The following is a 17,667-nucleotide window of genomic DNA, read 5'->3' as shown; positions in this document are numbered from 1 at the left end:
TTGATGCAGAATGGTGGAGAATCGATCTAGAAATCATTTAAGGTACTCCGCTTGAGAATCGGATAAGAATTGGGGAAGATATAGCCATCACAGTGGGCCCTATAGGGGAAAACCACATTTTTAAGGGATCCCATCATGAAAAATGGACGAAAAATCTAAAAAATATTTCGTCTTAGGATTTTGATGCAGAATGGTGGAGAATCGATCTAGAAATCATTTGAGGTACTCCGCTTGAGAATCGGATAAGAATTGGGGAAGATATAGCCATCGCAGTGGGCCCTATAGGGGAAAACCACATTTTCAAGGGATCCCATCAGGAAAAATGGACAAAAAATCTAAAAAATATTTTGTCTCAGGATTTTGATGCAGAATGGTGGAGAATTGATCTAGAAATCATTTGAGGTATTGCGCTTGAGAATCGGATAAGAATTGGGGAAGATATAGCCATCACAGTGGGCCCTATAGGGGAAAACCACATTTTTAAGGGATCCCATCATGAAAAATGGACGAAAAATCTAAAAAATATTTCGTCTCAGGATTTTGATGCAGAATGGTGGAGAATCGATCTAGAAATCATTTAAGGTACTCCGCTTGAGAATCGGATAAGAATTGGGGAAGATATAGCCATCACTGTGGCCCATATGGGGAAAAACCACATTTTCAAGGGATCCCATCTAGAAAAATGGACAAAAAATCTACAAAATATTTTGACTTATGATTTTGATGCATAATGGTTTTATTATGATATTCTCATAAAGATCGGCCAACTATATCCGATGTTTGCGATATATATCCGGCTTTAACTGCAAGGGTTTATCAACTTCGGCTCCGCCCGAAGGTGGCTTTCCTTTCTTGTTTAATTATAGACTAGCTAATCAGAAGAAAGCAGAGAAATTCGAATTTTAAAGATTGTTTTTTTCGGGCTTGTATAATTTTTTATTTAATTATAAAGCCTTACGTTTGGTTTAGATCACTTTCATTATTTTTAAGTTTTGTGGATATGGATTTTTGTTTAAGAACCTCACCATGAGCCCTGATTACACCAGTCAGTCGGTTGACAGCAATAGGCATTGGGGCAAGTGTAACTGGAAGAAATATAACTAGGATCTCAATACTTCATTAAGGGGATACTGTTTTACTCACGTGACCTGACTTAGTGGGTAGCAGCAATAATCTGGAGAATATAGATCACCAATGGCATAAATTCCGGGCGACTGTCCGCCACATAGATCACCACATACACCACAGCAACCAGAAGGCGGAGGGGTAGAACCACAGCCACTCGAGCATCCATAAGTTCCGGGCGACTGTCCACCATATAGGTCACCACATACTCCACCGCACCCAGGAGGCTGAGGGTTGGACCCACCGCAGCCACTAAACGTGGGTCCACAACCACCTGAGTTTAAACAAGGGCAATCCTTGCATAGTCTTCCAAATCCTCCACCTAGAGGTACACTTTCGCAGCAGCATTCGTTCCCTGCTTCCGTGTTTCCAGAAAATGTATTGGGACGGTAACAGGTCGGCCTGTAGTCAGCCATGTAAACAGTTTGGGAATGGATACGGTCGTTCACGATGGAACCGCAACAACATTTATTTCCGAAGCAGCTGTCGAAGCAGGGCATCTGAGGGCAACTCTTCTGCCCGCCTGGAGGAGGGAAACATCCTGACGGAGGGCACCCGTCTGGTGGGGGACACTGGAAGCTATCCGGTGAAGGGCACTGACCGCAATTAGGCGGAGGACCCTGAAAGCAATTCGTTGGACCTACTTGTGGAGGTACCTCACGTGGAGGTGAACAGCCACAAGAGCAGAAATCCGGTGGAGGTGGGAAGCTATCTGGTGGAGAGCTCTGGCAGCAATTAGATGGAGGAAACTGAAAGCCATTCGATGGATGGGTACTGCAATCCTTTGCAGGAATATGTGGAGATGGCTCATGTGGACTTGAGAAGCTACAAGAGCAGTAATCCGGTGGAGGACGAGAGGAGGAACTCGGTGGAAGAAACGGTGCAGCACAGCAATCCGATATAGTGGAGTAGCAATCTGACTGAGGTGGACGGAAAGCTGGTGGATCAATCTTCCGCTGCCCACAGGAATGGGGTGAGCTACCAGATGCTGGTGAGTTTCCTGAAGAATAATTACCATAAGAGGAGTTTTGAGCTGTTTGATTTTGCCTTTGGAATGCCATCTTTCGGCACTCCGAGCATTCAGATTCCTCCTGGTCCCTTGTCTGACGTGATGGACTGCCGCTGGGAGAAGGATCTGAATCCGATTCTTGATCTGAATCCGTGAAGTATGACTCACAGGAGCATCCATTTGGATTACCTGAGCAGGTGGCTGAGCACCCTTGGGAAGGCGCACGTGAAGAACCGCCTGATATCGGTTGGGATTGACTCGTGGGCGGTCCGCTCTGCATCTGAGATTGGTTCCAAGTTGACTGCGTGGGAGACCAGCCACAGCCACAATTGGATGACGAGCCTTGATCATAATAGGGATCGCTACAAATTTCCGGTTCAGCGAAAGTAACGTTGGGCGATTGACCCCAACAACTGGAAGATCCTATTTATATTTTGTATAAGAATTAACAGGATTTGAGATGGTCCTTTATAGATCCCTTATAGACTTTATAGAACAATGATCTAGTAATAGTTACCTCCACCAATACTGCTCCGAGTTTTAACAATTTGTCCAGAAGCGATTCTGGAATCCGATCTATTTAATTGGAATGATGACATGGAACTATCTATATTCCTTAAAGGTGGATTGTTCCTACTTAATGGTGATGAAGTGTCTACAATTTGACATGGAAGAGGTGGTGTAATGGGTTCATTTTTAAGGGTAGTGGTGGAGTCTGCAATGCTAAAGTCTGATTTGGTCTTAAGTTCTTTTGAAGCTGAAGCTGGTATGTAAGTCTTGTATATTGCGTCCAGACTTTTGATGTTATTTATTGTTTGGAAAGTAGCCTGGCTTCCATCCATGCTGGACTCGAAGTCGTTGGGACGCTCCATTGAAGTTTTTGCCTTCAAGGCACATAAAACCGGACAAAAAAAACGAACAAAAAATTTAAAAAACAACTACAATTTTGATGACATTTTGTGTTTCTGAAATATTTACATTGTAAGTTTATTGAAGCTGCTTGGTTCTATTTTTTAGAACATAAATTTATATTTTATAGTCTTAAGTCTGAGACTTTAAAAACTATTTTTTAAAAAGCGTATTTAAGTTACAGCCAGTGTAAACGCTAACATTTTGAAAATAAGTAACAGTCGGTGTATACACTATCGATAAGAATCACCTCATTTATCGATATTTGAAATACCATACCAAGCTTTTACCTAATATCCCGACTGTAAATATTAATATATAACTTGTAAATAAAGATTAAAATAAGCCATAATGAATGGGAAACTTCTGTTTAACGCGATTCGCGCTCTACGAAGCGGCGGTTGTAATTTGTCTCAAGCGCGGAAGTATGGTAATGTTTGATACCAATCACATGTTGGAATATTTCATAACATGCCGGTTTTCCAAATTTTACACAGCCACTCCGCCTAAAAGGTTTTACAAGAAGACATCTGTTCTGAGCAGCGATGGAGGATACGAGGTGGTGCTGGACCACCGGAAGCTAAAGACCCCCAAGGGGTCACCATTCACAGTGCGCAGCGAACCCCTTGCCATAGCCGTGGCCACTGAATTTGATGCCCAAAAGGAACACATCGAACGATCCCGCATGCACCTCTCCGCGCTCTGCTTTACGGCCATCGATAATCCGAACAATCTAACCAAGCTGGACATGGTTAACTACCTTCTAAACTTTATCCCAACCGACACAGTCCTCTTCCAGTATGATGTAAGTGTTTGATTTTAAAATATCCTTCCTAGTCACAAAGTAATCCGTTGCAGGACGAGAAAGCTCTTCAGGAATTGCAGCAAAATGAATGGGATCCTGTTATTGACTGGTTCAACCAACGCTTCGAGGTCAACCTTCAGAAGACCATGAACATAACGCCTCCCCAAGTCAGTGAGGCAGACAAAATTAAAATTGCCAAGCACCTTCATTCCTACAGCTTAGAAACACTGCATGGTAACCTACATTTCTTAGTGTATTTACATATAATTAAATATATTTATTCTTTAGGATTTGTATTCGCTGTGGATACTTTGAAGTCCATTATTCTGGCGTGCGCTGTCATCGAGCAAATGCTGCCCGTGGAGAAGGCTGTAGCGTTGGCCCGCTTAGAAGAGGAGTATCAACTGAAGTTCTGGGGCCGTGTGGAGTGGGCCCACGACCTCAGCCAACAGGAGTTGCAGGCCCGATTGGCGGCCTCCGTGTTGTACGTTCACCTCAACTGTTCAGATAGTTTTGTGAAAGAAAAGTTGATTCTGTAAATGTTATAAGAATGTTAAATTTTAATCATAAAAATTTTAGAAAAAAAACGATTCGGGTTTTCTGTTAAGAATACGGGAATTCAAATTTGGCGCTCTAAAGAAACTGCACACATGTTTGGTATCTTTCGCAGTGTTGATAAGTTCAATAAACAGTGTTGCAAAGCCTCAGTAAGATCAAACAAAATAATTTCGATAGACATATATCTATTTTGGGGGATAATATCGATAGTTCGATATAAATAAATATTCGACATCCCTACAATTTTCGCTCATTGTTCGGTTGTGGTGTCATTTTTTTAGCGAATCTGTTGGCAATTAAACAAACGCGGAGTGAAGGACGACCCAACACTCTCAATTATGTGCGCGTAGTTATCAAATATCAAGTCCAGTGGTAAGCAGCTATAGCCTGACACCGTTGCTGGCGTCGTGTTTGTGTTGGTGTGGGAGTCGTGTCCCCCTCTCGAGTTTTAATTAAAGTGCCTTCCGTCCGTGGAGGAGTGTAGTGCTGAAATCTCATTAGGCCAAATACGGAGCTGGCAAAGAGTTGGAAAAATCATAACTGCGTTTATTGTGCAGGGGGTGTGGGGGAGTGTGCATCCTCTTGACTCACTATTCCACTGGCTCTATCTCTCTCTCTGGCCTTTTTACATTCTCCTCTGCTCTGCTCGCCTAGAGCGCAAAAACAGTGACAACAACAACAACAATAGAGAAACAGAAAACAGAAACAAAAAAAAAAAAACGAAGCGTGTTCTTGAAAATGTACACTCTCATCTCCTAACGTCATCACTCATTAATGTCTAGAATTGCAACGAATTGCAATACTTTAGTATCGATTAAGCCCTAAGATCATTTTACAAAACAAAATAACGGCAATGAAACAAGTAGTACGACGCCCTTTGAGGTACTACAGTGGCGCTGCCACCTTGTCTCATTTTCGTGCCCATTGAGAAGTCCAATTATTTGCTTTTTCTATTCAAATGTTAATTTTCATCTGGTATCTGGCAGATAGTTGTTTTTTGTTCTATTTGTGCGAAAAGTGTGTATAATATTTCGCTTTCGTTTCGTTTCGTTGTCTGTCTGTGCCCCTCGTTCGCATCCGCTATATAATCAGCTGCTTGTAACATCGCCGCCGCCCACTAAACGGAAATTGCACGGATTTTTCATCAATTGATATAGGTGAGTCTCAGTTCCTATTCTAGGGGATGGGAAATGACAGTTATTAAGAGTTTAGTTAGCCTCGGGCCTTGAGCCTGTCTGGGTTGAGCTTGAAATGAGCATTTTAATGGGGCACAGTGGGGTATTTGACCTCAGAAATGTCGTTCAGCCAAGTGGGGGCCGAAATTTAACGAGTTTAGTGATAAAATATGTGCGTAGATATGCCTTTGATTTATCATTAAAATCAGACAATGAAACCCAACAGCTTTCGGTAGTTTCCGATGAAAAATATATTCTAGTTTTCCATTCAAATTGTCTAAACACCATTAAGTAATCAAAACAAAATGCTTTTTATTCAGCTGAAATATTCCAAAAACAGAGGGGTACTCATACAGAAATTATAGAACTATTTTAAATTATAGTAGAAGAAATAACGAAACAAGTGTTTCTATTATTTTGGACCATTTTTCATTAGATCATCTATAAAAATATCTCTAAATACAAAGTAAATTATTTCAAAAAATTCTTTTATTCAAAAAAGTTAAACTTTTTAAAGTAACCGGAACTAGCCATTAAACGAAACTAGTTTTTTTTTTTACCAGCCCATGCCCAGTAACTTTAATTTATTTTAAACAAAATCTACAAAAAAGATGGACTCGTTTAACCTTCAGAGGTATACTGGTCTGGAATTTAAATCTCGTAACCAAAACCGTTGTCAAGTGCGATGTTTGCGATTGTCATATCAAATCACCTCCAATGAGGTTAAGCCGACCCGCCAGCCAGCCACCAGCCAGTTAGGGGGCATCCAGAGCAGCCAGGAATGGAACTTTAACGGCTTGTCTAATGAGGATGCATTCAATTAAACACAAATTTTTGCCACTGGCATGTGGGTGCTTCTGATCGCATAACCCCAAGCCATTTGGGGGGGCTAGATACCGATACATGTTTTGTTTTATTTAAAATAAATATATGTCAATTGCGTTGCTGCATTGTGCATTTTCCCCCATTACTCGGTACTCGGAACTGGGTACTGGGTACTGGATTTTTTCCATGAATCGGCAGAACCAATAAATTCCATTTCTGTGTGTATTTTAGCGAGCACTTGGAAAGGTGATGGTTCGACCCCCTGTTCGGGGTAAACATTTTGTTTTCTTTATTATTTAAGTAAGTCATAAAGATGTTTATTAATATAAATATCAATCAGACAGTCAATATTTTAAGTTTCCATGTCGCGAAATTCCTTACAGACATACCACTGTCCCCAATATAGAGCTTGGAACCTAATTCTCAGGGCCAAGTTAGGAGAATGGATGTAAGCTTCGGAAGAGGAAGCCCGAAGCCAGAAGACAGAGCTCGTTGAACCAGTCAGGTAGCATTTTCGACACGAAAAGTGTAAAGAAACCGAAACATTTCTCCATTGCTCTTATTTGCGTACGCAATTTCGTCTCTAATTGCCGGATAGAAGGTAGAAGACCCCTTTCTGGTTTTAATCCAAATATAGATACTATAGAAACCTCTTCTAAGGATTTCCCTCGTCACGACGGCAAAGCCCTCTCGTCCTCATTATCCAGCGCCGCCTTGAGACGCAACTTGCATCATCTTTGGAGGGCAGGTGGAATAAGTGTTTCCGACTTCCGCTTCCACTGCCACAAAGGGGACGTAGGTCACTTGAACTACGGTACTACGGTACGGTCTAGCCTTCATAGTGTATGCCGAACCCACCCCGAATCGAGACCGACATATAACACAAATCAGCTCCGCCGAATTATTGATTTTTTTTAAAAGTTTGTCCTGTTTAAACAAACGTTGTTTTTGTGGGCGATGGGCGGTGGGTGGTGGGTGGTGGGCTAGTAGGAGTTCGTTACTGTGTATCCTTACTGTGCTGTTGAAGCGAACTAGACACGCACCTTATGGCCAAAGTGGCATTAACGTTTAATTAGAGCCTAGAGAAGTGGAGTACTTTAGTTGTCGCCCCTTTATGTTCCAAGATATGGAGGTGCTTCCATCTCCTCCCTCTATCTTGTGGTTGAGTGGGTTGTTTATATAGTATTATGGTAGAGTCCCGAAATTTCCGATGATTGGGCCGTTTGGAGGTGGAATGTACCTAAAAATGGTTTCGTGAGTCATCGAATTTTTGGCCAAACAGAACACATACACAGAGTCATTGTTAGGCCGCGTATTTCTCACAAAAAATCATATAATTTTCGAGTTCAATTCTCTCGTGATAACACTATCATTAGGAGACCCAATTATTTTTTAGTCGGTTTTCGGCAACACTTCCTCCGCCAATTATCTTTGGTTGGAAATCGCCATAAAATGCGTAGTTGCCGCCTGGCTAACATTCCCGGAACTTTCTAACCTGAAGAGAGATAAGAGCTCCAGTCCAGTTCAGTCCCAGTCTAATGAGAGACCCTCCGAGGGCATAGAGGCCCAGAATTCGCAACCCTTATCGGACCTATCTAGAGGTGAACCTATTGATATCTTTTGCACTTGAAATATGTCATCCGCAGTTTATGGGGCTGTTTACCACCAAAGATAAGCAAAGACCGAGCAACAAAAAAAATACATACATAATACTTGGAATGGAAAGAATCAAACAAAGGTGGTAAACTAATAATTACAAAGCCCGCCCGTTCGAACGATGGCTAATAAAGGTGTAGATAAGGTAATGAACAGAATGGTTCACTCCGGCGGAGACACACACAGTGATAGTGGAAACCCGTTCCAGAGGTTGGCTCCTTAACTTTTCTACTTAAACAGTAATTGAAGACATAATCTGTAGTGGGGCTGATAAGTGCTTTAAATAGACCCGAGAATAGACTCGCCGAGAGTCCAGGGGCCAGCGGCCTTGGGAATCCAAAATGTTTAATTGGAATTTGAATATTGGTGGCAGGGGTTATTATAATTTCGAATCTCAAACCATAAATTCTCAACAGTGTTTATACAGAGGGATATGTTTATCTTAACTTGGTATGATCGGAATTATATATCCAAAGACCTAATGGAGGGGGGGTTATCGTAGCTATACTATGCCACTATACTTTCTATACTTTCTGCTACTATATACTATACTATATTACTATACTACTACTACTACTACTACTACTCTACTAGCCACAAAGCTTCTATATAAGGGAGAGTATCTGAAAATGACTAAATATTCCTCCAAAATTATGAAATTATAGTACATATCACATCCATTAAAAAAAAAAACATATAAAAACCTTAAGTAATTAGGACAAGGCTTATAAATTAAGTAAGGCCTGTGTTTACTTAACCTTCTCCAGGGCTCTGGCTCTGGCTCTATAAACGAATAAGTCATGTTTTTAATTTCGAATATTAAGTAAATGGCAGCTTATTGTTGAATTCAAAGTCCAGACTCACGCCAAACGATATAATACTTACGTAATTCGAGTATAAAATATTAACTAATAAAAGGGAAAACCCGTGTAAGTTTATCAAAGAACAAACAAATTAATACAAGTAGTTAGTTGGGGCTGAGTTGAGTTCGCTGGGGCTGGGGGCCGCCCACTTGGAAACAGCACAGCTCTGGCGATAAATGCTAATTGCGACATCCATCAGGCGGGGGCATGGAAGTGTTTTATTGAAATTCCAGCAAACACATGCCATAATCTCGGCTTGCATCTCACTAAGCTGGAATTACTTCCCTAAAGGGTAACATTTAGTAACAAGAATTACAAAATTCTTAAAATAAAATTCCACAGAATCACCCAATTTTAAGATGAAAGGTTTTCAATTAAACGCGAGTACGAGTTGAGTTCATTTGTAGTCAGTCCAAGTGCAATTTTGTTAGGGAACGGTTCTGTTAATTGGACATAATATAGCGATTCTATTCCGAATCTTGATGGTAAAATCAAACAGGGTCAACCTGAATCAGGCAGGGTTTCATTTAATATCTTTATTGAATGGCCATAGCCAGTCAGTATCTGAACTAAACTAATAAAATAATAAATAACCATCAGAGGAAGATAAAAAATGCTGACATGTGTAGATATTATCTGCCAGATAAGCATATGTTTCTATATAATATAACTCCCTCAACCTCAACCTCAAGCTCAGGCTCATCAAGTCAGCTCTGGTTTCACATTTTCAACTCACAACTCACAAAAATTTACTGAATGCCTGGCTTTCTTTTGCAGTTTTTCGAACAAGTCGTTGATGACCATCATCCATCCCAGCAGCCCAACAGCCCACGCCTTCAATTCCAGCGCCGGTCGTCTATTTTAGAAAATGGCAGTCAAGTAGCAGGACGACTGGACATCTAGAAACATTAAAAATAATTTAATTAAGAGCCGAGTAACCCTAACAATCCTCACCCTCAGTCCCAGGAAAAGAGTCTCCATCACACGTTCGGCCAATACCCAGGACACCTTTTTAGATACAGCTCCCGTGGAAGGCAACAGACAACAGACCACGGATTGTTGGCCAAGAATTGATGACATTGCTCGGGCCTAGCGCCCCTGGAATGGCCTTTATGATGAAAAAGAAAAAGTACAAGTTCAATGTGGAAGTACAGCTGCAGGACCTGGTGGAGGTGGCCCTAGTTAATGAGGTGTTATTCGCAAAGATTCGACTCCTTGATGGGGGGTCTTTCCAGGAGTACAGTAGTCGGTGAGTCCACTTACTCTCAATCATAGCTAGTGTCCATTATCAACCATGTCCATCCACCATTCACAGGGAGGAGGTGCGGAACCATCGCGTCGAGTGGAACCGCAGCTTCGAGTTTCCCTGCAAAATGAGTGCGAATGCCTCAACCGGCGTCCTGGATCCCTGCCACCTACGGATATCGATACGCAAGGAGATGAAGGGCGGTCGCAGCTACTACAAGCTGGGCTTCATCGACCTCAACCTGGCCGAGTTTGCGGGCGCCGGCCTCACCTCGCGGCGCTTCCTTCTCGAGGGCTACGACCTGCGCCATCGCCTGGACAACTCGATGCTGCGCGTGAGCATCAAGATGCACATGTTGAGCGGTGATATTCTATTCAAAGCGTAAGTCAAGTCCTCCAGACCAGACCGTAGATGAGTAACCAGCAACTATCTCACCTTTGCAGGCCTACCCCCAGTCTGAAGAGCAAGCAGAGCAAGCCTTCCATGGATGACATAACCAATGCAGCCACTGGAGTTGGTCTGCAAACGCCGACGGCCAGTGCTCTGCCCACTTTTGGGGCCGGCAGTGGCGGATCGGCGGTTCCACTGGGAGGCAGTGGCGCCACTTTGGGCGGGGTCGCCAGCACCCAGGGGATGCAGGCAGCGCGGACAGTTTCAAACACAAAGGAAGAGGGTGAGTAGACATGGAATTGTCAACCAGCAACCTTTGTATATTCCTTCAACAGTCATTGCAGAGATCGATAGGGAGTTTTTCGCGGCTATTGTGACAGACTCGGGGCTGTCAGAGTCTTCGGAGTCGGCGGTAACGCTGACCACCGACAATCTACAGCAGCATGCGTCTGCGTCGAACGCCACCACTCCGGTGTCCCAGGCTGCTCCCGGCCTGGGGATTATTGGCAGCAATAACTATGGTACCACAGGAGCAGCAGTCGGGTTCTCTGGTAATGTGGTTAGCACCGCCAACCTAATGGAAATAGGTCATTCGCGAAATTCCAGTAATACTAGTCAAGTGAGTGGAACGATACATCAGCCTGGAGGATGATGTCCGTATGACTCACATTATTCCCATTGCAGATGTCGAAAGGTTCGGGCTACAGCAGCTTCTCCCACAGTCAACATTCGCGGCAGAGTTCCGAGGGCGACTCGGGGCATGCAAGGTACGTTTCCAAATCGAATCAGAGTCTATATGCTTTTTATGTCCCTTCTTGTACAAATATTTTTGACCTTATTTGCCTATGAATCTGAATAACCTCTCTTACGTCATAGCCGAATAATGCTCTAATATCTACATTTGCATAAATGCTTAAGCAGTACGCAGTACACCCTGAAAATGTATCTAAAACTATTTTTTTGAGCAAATACCTCATAGTTTATGATTAGCTTAAGGTACATATATTTAACAGCATCTATATATATATCTATATCTTGTTTGTAAACTAAAACCTATTAAATGTATATCATATTCTTTTGGATACCCTTGCAAAGGGTATCTTCTAAAATATAAATAATTCGAATCATTATCACCACTAAGTCGATATATGTCAGGCATCTATTGTATTTGTGTTGCATGTTGATAATACTATAGGTAATTAACAAAAGGATATTAATTTGCCATCAGCTGGAGGTCCTAGTTCCTCGCAGGAGTATTTACCATGTCCGAAAATGTCCGTTTTAAAGGTATTTTTGTATTTTTTTTGGTAGTTTTAAGAAAAAAGAGAGTCTTGAAAGATTTATTCTTTCTTTTAGGTGATGAACAGAAATAAAGTCAGTTTTTTAAGCAATAAATGATCATAAAAGGAGTAGAATTTAATATATAATCTAATAAAATTTATTTAAAAAAATAGGACAAGGATAGTCAGGATGAAAACCAGAATGAGTTTATACCATTAGCTAATTTTTCTAAGGGCTTTAGGAACAAATTTCATAGATCTTTGTGTATAAGTACTATAACACTTTTGTAAATTATTAAAGGCCTTGGGTAATCGGATGATATATGTATATACTTCTAAGGATATGTATATTTTTGGTAAATCCTAACCAAAACTAACCGACTCTCGTTGCTCTCTAATCATACCGGCTCCCATCCCAACTAAGTATCATCCAATAATATAATGATTATGGTCAAGGTTAGGCATTACTCAAAAATCGTTATGTTTTGGTTTAAAATATTGGCATTATGGTAGCTTTATAATTTATCCTAGCTTATCCACTTATACTTTCTGTTTTGGTTTATTTTAATGTTTTAATTTTAATCTACTTGTATTTCTCTTTCTTTTTTAACCAAAATTATTTTAATTATTAACAAAATGGGGTGATTGGACAACTAACTGCCAAATAATTAATACTTACCAACCACATACAAAAATAAAAAAAAATCAACGGCCGCCTTCCGATTCAAAAAAATCAATAAACTATAGTCGTTTTAGAAAATCCGTTTCTCTACTCAATAGACTTAATCAGAAGGCACTAAATGCCATGAAACTGAACATACCACACGGTCGCCATCACGGGCCAAAGAACCCGGAACCCCAGCAGACCCGGCCCGTGGTGGCGGCTCCACACAGTCACGTCCAGACCAAGTTCACGCTCAGCACCACCGTTGAGTACGTTAGCGAGGAGCAACTGTACGCGACTCCCAACTCCACCATGGCGCCCGGAGACTCGCTGGCCTTTGAGGAGTTTCGCACCCCGATGGGGGAGATTGCGGCCCCGCAGTTCTTACCGCTTGCCGGAGGAGGAGGCGTGGCGACGCCAGGCTCCACCTACCGGAGTGCCGGGTCACCGTCCCATGCCACCCAGTACGACAGTGGGGAGACGAGCGACACTGAGGAGTCTCTGCACGAAGACTCGGGGGACAACGACTCGGGCCTCGAGGAGAACTATCACACTCCGCGGGTGGCCAAGATCAAGTCCATGGAGAATCTCTCCATTCTAGAAATGGAATTCCACAAGGCCTCGATGGAGCTGGATCGTAACTCGCCGCGGCGCCTCAAGCAGCTGGCCGAGCACGCCCAAATACCCAAAATCAAATCTCTGAACAACCTGTGTTTCGACGAGTACGCCGAGCAGGCTGTACGCGAGGAGTTCCAGCGGATGCACGAGCAGTCGCTGGAGGAGCGGCTGCGCTTCCAGCAGCACCACAATCTGCGCAAGAACTCGACCACGTCGAACGGTTCGTCCGGAAAGCTGTTTGTGAAGCACGTCAGCCACCAGAGCCACCACCACATCAAGGTGGGGAATGCAAAGTTCATCGGCCAGGACGGTGGCGATAGTCCGCAGACGCCGCACTATCCCATCCAGAAGATGCGATCGATGGGCACCATACCGGACATCGTCAGTGAGCGCATTGAGGCGGATCCCTTCCTGACCCCAACGACAGAGCGAAAACCGAATTTCCCCCGCCTCATACAGTCGGCGGAGAAGCCATCGGCACTGGGCCACAGCACCGTGAATCGTCTGCTTAGCTATGACGTTGTTGACTCCCCGGTGGAGTCCATGGCCAGTTCAGTAACCTTTATATCGCGAACACCGTTCGAGCGGGCCTACCGGCGCAACATCCTCCAGGGCACGTCCTCGACACCCCTGCCGCCCCAGGAAGCGTTCGTGATGCGGCCGCACTCCACCAACTCCACATACGAACTAATGAGGTGCGTCGTGTTTCCATTCCCAACAATTCAATTCAATTCAAGCAATAAAACCCAAAAAAGGTCCTATAACTATGCCATACATTTAATAAAATTAGCAAACGGAAGGCTAATCGTTACTCGTTAATCGTTCCTACTTGTTCTTTGATGTTAGACGTCTAAACACTGTTCCTAGATGTTTAGCTTAACGCTGTTTATGCGACCCGTCCTAGTTCTAGACATAGTCCAGTCCTTGGTATTGGTCCATTATCCCCACGTTATCGTTATCGTTTCCATATGGTACTTTCCTCCCCGATTTTCGTTAATCATTTATTTCATTTTCGTTTTATTTGTTATTGTCTTTTGAAGTTGCTACTAACTATATACAGTTTATATTATAAATAATTAAGGTTACAGTACATGGGTTTTAATAGTAAGTTCTATAGCATCTGCATTGGGACAGCAGGAGATTGTAAAATAGGTGGAACACGGCTGGAAAATGACTCAACTAATTGGTATTTAACGATGTGCCAGTGGTCTTTGTAACAATAAACAAAAATAGTGCAACAATTTCTAACAAAAGTGCAAGTAGAGTGACTCACCTTCAATAAAAACAATTAAATATCGAATTACTTACATTAAAAGTTTACTTTAACAAAAGTTAATAAATTTTAATACATATTTGTTATAAAATCCACTCTAAGACATCTACTAGAAGATTATCCTCCTAAGAACATATTATAATCTGTAATCGCTGCAATACCGGGCTATCATTCTATTGTAAAAAGATACAAACCTAGATCTATCATCCGTACGTTATGTGGCAGCGTCCTTCAGTCGAAAAGACCTAGAAATAGAATAAGAATTGGTTATAATCTAATAACTGAATTTGGTTTTATTTTAACCGAGTCTCTGAGGTAGAGCAGAACTACTCCATCTGTAATATATTCATTAGTTCTTTTTTCAATTCAATAGAGAATGAATGAAATCATTATTATTTGCAATCAATGATCTATTATATCTTATATGTATATGTACGAGTGATTGGAATTTAGCTTATAAAGAGTTATGTGATCTACTAGGATATAATATAAGCTTATGATCCCCGCAGTTACTTTTTTTTTTTGTTGGTTTGTAAGACTTCCTAATCCTAAAGATTGTTTTATTTGTGCACTCGCCATACATTTTTGCTGCCGCGTCTCTAAAAAAATATTTGAATTCAACGATGCGTCCCAGCAGAGGCTTCAGTGGAGTTCCTCGTCGACTTTTCGATAGCAGCAACAATGGTCACAACTGTGGCAACGTTAACAAGCAGCAGCAGACTGGTGCTTCCGGGTGCACCAGTTCCTCGCCCTGCGGCACCCTGGCCAGCATCCATTCGAATCACTCGGCCTCCTCGTCGAACGGCAGCAACAGCAGCCACAGCGGAGCAGTTATCTTTCAGTGCACCACCGGGAGTGGTCAGAGCGTTGTGGACTCGGCCTCCCAGCAGACCCACCAGCAGCAGCAGCAGCAACAGATGACGGCCAGTTCACCCAATGGCCACGACAGCAGTCCCCGGCTGGGCAATGTCATGTCGAGCGATGCCATCGGCTCTCTGGCTGCCAGTCCTACGGACGCCTGCAGCATCCGCTCCAATCCGTCGGCCGCGTCCCTTTTGCTATCCACGTCTGCAGCTGCCGCCGAGGCGTCCGCCCTAGCCTCGGCCACCACCATGTCCGTATCAGGAGCAACGCTTTCGCCGCTGGCCACCACTCAGATCATTCGCCGCCCAAGCATCACTCTGATGTGGGTTGAGTTACAGTTCACCTCTTGCCTCAATTTTCGTTTAGACATTCACGTGCTACCACAGACCTAGTATTGTCGAAATTAGATCTTTCAAAACCTATAAGGTGTCTCTTGTTTCCACCATCCACCACCTCCCAGTAGATATAAACACTATGAAATCCCTACTTTATGAGGTCAAATATTGGATTGTCTTGGAAAGAAAATTGGAAAGAGCTTGTGCCTCCTAAAGTGGGATCCTCCAAGTCTAGTCGTGTTATAGTCTATGCTTGTTTTTTCTTAAGTTTTAAAAAAGTATGTTATTATTTTATGATAGTGATAAGTCCATCAAAAAAATACTGATTCAAAGATTCCTCATTGGCGCATTAGAACATAGTTGGAGTATTATTTTCCCAAAATAATAAACAATTAAATTCAAAAAAAGATAGCTTTTAGGGCTATAGAATTGTCAATATTTTGAATTCATTATCCAGTAAGTCGATTATTGTTTGCAATTATTAATGATGAGTGCGATAATGCTTTATGTTTTCAACTTTTGAGTTCATATTACACTCATATGTGACTGTCACTGCACCGTCACTCCATATAATGTTTATAAGGCACTCGTACAAAGGCATGTTGTGTAAAGAATGCATTTATTTGAACATCGTCTTGCCTTATTAAAGCCTGTGTTACCAATGATTTATAAATAAGACTGCACCTGAGAACTCTGTGATGAATAGAAAACTAATATATCTCCTTTTTATTTTAATTCCTAGGAATCCGAGTTCCGGTTCTTTAGTTATAAGTGAAACAGGATCTTTAGATCGCACGAAAAGCAGCGGCGAGAAGCGCAAGAAAGGGCCGCTGGAGGACGGGCCCCGGGTCTCGGACAGAGTGGAGGAGACGCGGGTCAATCCAAACTCATTAATAGATGAGATTTTAAGTGATACAAAGCTGGACCAATTTGAAGAATCAGCAGAAAGTGAGTGATTGTGTGGAACCATTATGATTGTATAACATTAATTTATTTTTATTATTTACAGCCTCTGGCTTGCAGCTATATATCGCACGTGATGGAACCGCCTCGTTGGGGGGTCACGAGGTCAAGTCGAGCGTCCGAGCGGGAGCTCTGAAGCAAGTGGTCATGCAGGATAGAAGATAGTAGTGTCGCCGGCTACGAACTGTTTTATAAAATGTATTAGAAGACTAACTCAGAAAGTAACAGCATAAACCATAACGAACTAATCGCAGTAGTTTAGGATATGCAAATACGTTAACTTGCAAACTGATGTGAGAATACAAATACGCTATATATAATACTATATAAATGTATGTCGTGTCAACACCACTAGTTATATACGCTTGTATTCCGACGTGCATAAACGACGTGTGTATGTTTTATAGATTTGTTAACTGGCAGTAGTCAAAAAGATTGCTAATTGATGCGCTCTCTATTAATAGCCCTGGATCTTTTGGGAATGTTGCACCACAAAAACAAAAAAGAACAACTTCCCATTAAATATTATAAAACGTAAACACTGTAAATCTGAGCATAGAATATGCAAAGTAATTACATACATAAAAACGATAAGTAGATAAAATAAAAATTAAAAGTTCCATTCGAAAAATAATTTAAATTAAACAATTCAAGGTCTCGTGACATCTTAAAATATTCCTCAAACTAATCAAAATAGAATGAAAATAATCTTGGAGTATTTTGTCGGAATTATCGGAAGATCTCGTGTCGGTTATTCTGAGAAATACAATGCAACATTCACACAACATTAAAATAGTCTAATCTTCGGCATTATTTCATATCTCATGTAAAACGTTTGCATTTTGTTTTAAACAACACACAGTACACACTCTTATATAGTTTTGTTATCAGTCACAAAAGTTTAATTCATCGGCCTCACTATTTCGATATAAATAAGCTCTTAGTTAGCGTTTCAAAGGCCTAGAAATCTTTAAAGCAATTCGTGCAAATATCATGGCAGTAATAGTATAAGTTTCAATGTTTTGATGTAAAAAAAAGGAAAACACAAAAATCATTTAAAACATTGTGTTGAATGTGAAAAAATAAATCGCAATTAGTAATTACCCTAT

General features: G+C 41.8%; 3 protein-coding genes across 14 annotated transcripts in view; 2 read left to right on the top strand and 1 right to left on the bottom strand.

The window, feature by feature from the left end:
• Window positions 1-3,129, bottom strand: part of Atg18b (Autophagy-related 18b) — a 40,173-nt gene extending 37,044 nt beyond the window's left edge. Inside the window, exons 1-3 of one of the 2 annotated variants that reach the window (XM_070277243.1) lie at window positions 2,652-3,129; window positions 1,144-2,557; window positions 953-1,085 (exon numbers count right to left, since the gene is read on the bottom strand). In XM_070277243.1, coding sequence (XP_070133344.1) covers window positions 1,022-1,085; window positions 1,144-2,557; window positions 2,652-3,006 — 1,833 coding nt within the window. In that variant the 5' untranslated portion in view covers window positions 3,007-3,129 and the 3' untranslated portion in view covers window positions 953-1,021. Of the gene's footprint in view, window positions 1-952; window positions 1,086-1,143; window positions 2,558-2,651 lie in introns of those variants that run through there. The other variant, XM_070277244.1, reaches the window with a different exon arrangement.
• Window positions 3,130-3,292: 163 nt separating this feature from the next.
• On the top strand, window positions 3,293-4,402 carry l(2)k14505 (ATP synthase mitochondrial F1 complex assembly factor 2 homolog l(2)k14505). The gene is made up of 4 exons (XM_017243374.3): window positions 3,293-3,473; window positions 3,541-3,848; window positions 3,902-4,082; window positions 4,137-4,402. The coding sequence occupies exons 1-4, from the start codon at window positions 3,395-3,397 to the stop codon at window positions 4,385-4,387; spliced, it is 819 nt and encodes a 272-aa protein (XP_017098863.2). The 5' UTR covers window positions 3,293-3,394; the 3' UTR covers window positions 4,388-4,402.
• A 196-nt stretch (window positions 4,403-4,598) lies between these two features.
• LOC108126890 (early estrogen-induced gene 1 protein) lies at window positions 4,599-17,666 on the top strand. Of its 11 annotated transcripts, XM_017243655.3 has the most exons (11): window positions 4,599-4,778; window positions 5,499-5,563; window positions 9,703-10,174; window positions 10,241-10,552; window positions 10,615-10,844; window positions 10,906-11,180; window positions 11,246-11,328; window positions 12,589-13,818; window positions 15,034-15,582; window positions 16,338-16,543; window positions 16,605-17,666. In XM_017243655.3, the coding sequence occupies exons 3-11, from the start codon at window positions 9,999-10,001 to the stop codon at window positions 16,721-16,723; spliced, it is 3,180 nt and encodes a 1,059-aa protein (XP_017099144.2). In that variant the 5' UTR covers window positions 4,599-4,778; window positions 5,499-5,563; window positions 9,703-9,998; the 3' UTR covers window positions 16,724-17,666. The 11 variants fall into 11 exon arrangements, with proteins under 11 accessions (XP_017099144.2, XP_043068466.1, XP_043068463.1 ...); XM_043212531.2 differs by lacking the exon at window positions 15,034-15,582 and having other exon boundaries at window positions 4,602-4,778; window positions 12,622-13,818; XM_043212528.2 differs by lacking the exon at window positions 15,034-15,582 and having other exon boundaries at window positions 4,602-4,778.
• Window position 17,667: the final 1 nt, after the last annotated feature.

The sequence above is a fragment of the Drosophila bipectinata genome, chromosome 2L (genome assembly GCF_030179905.1).
Source record: "Drosophila bipectinata strain 14024-0381.07 chromosome 2L, DbipHiC1v2, whole genome shotgun sequence".
NCBI lineage: Eukaryota > Metazoa > Arthropoda > Insecta > Diptera > Drosophilidae > Drosophila > Drosophila bipectinata.
The sequence above is the reverse complement of the archived record's forward strand: the minus strand, read 5'-3'. Positions and strand labels throughout refer to the sequence as shown.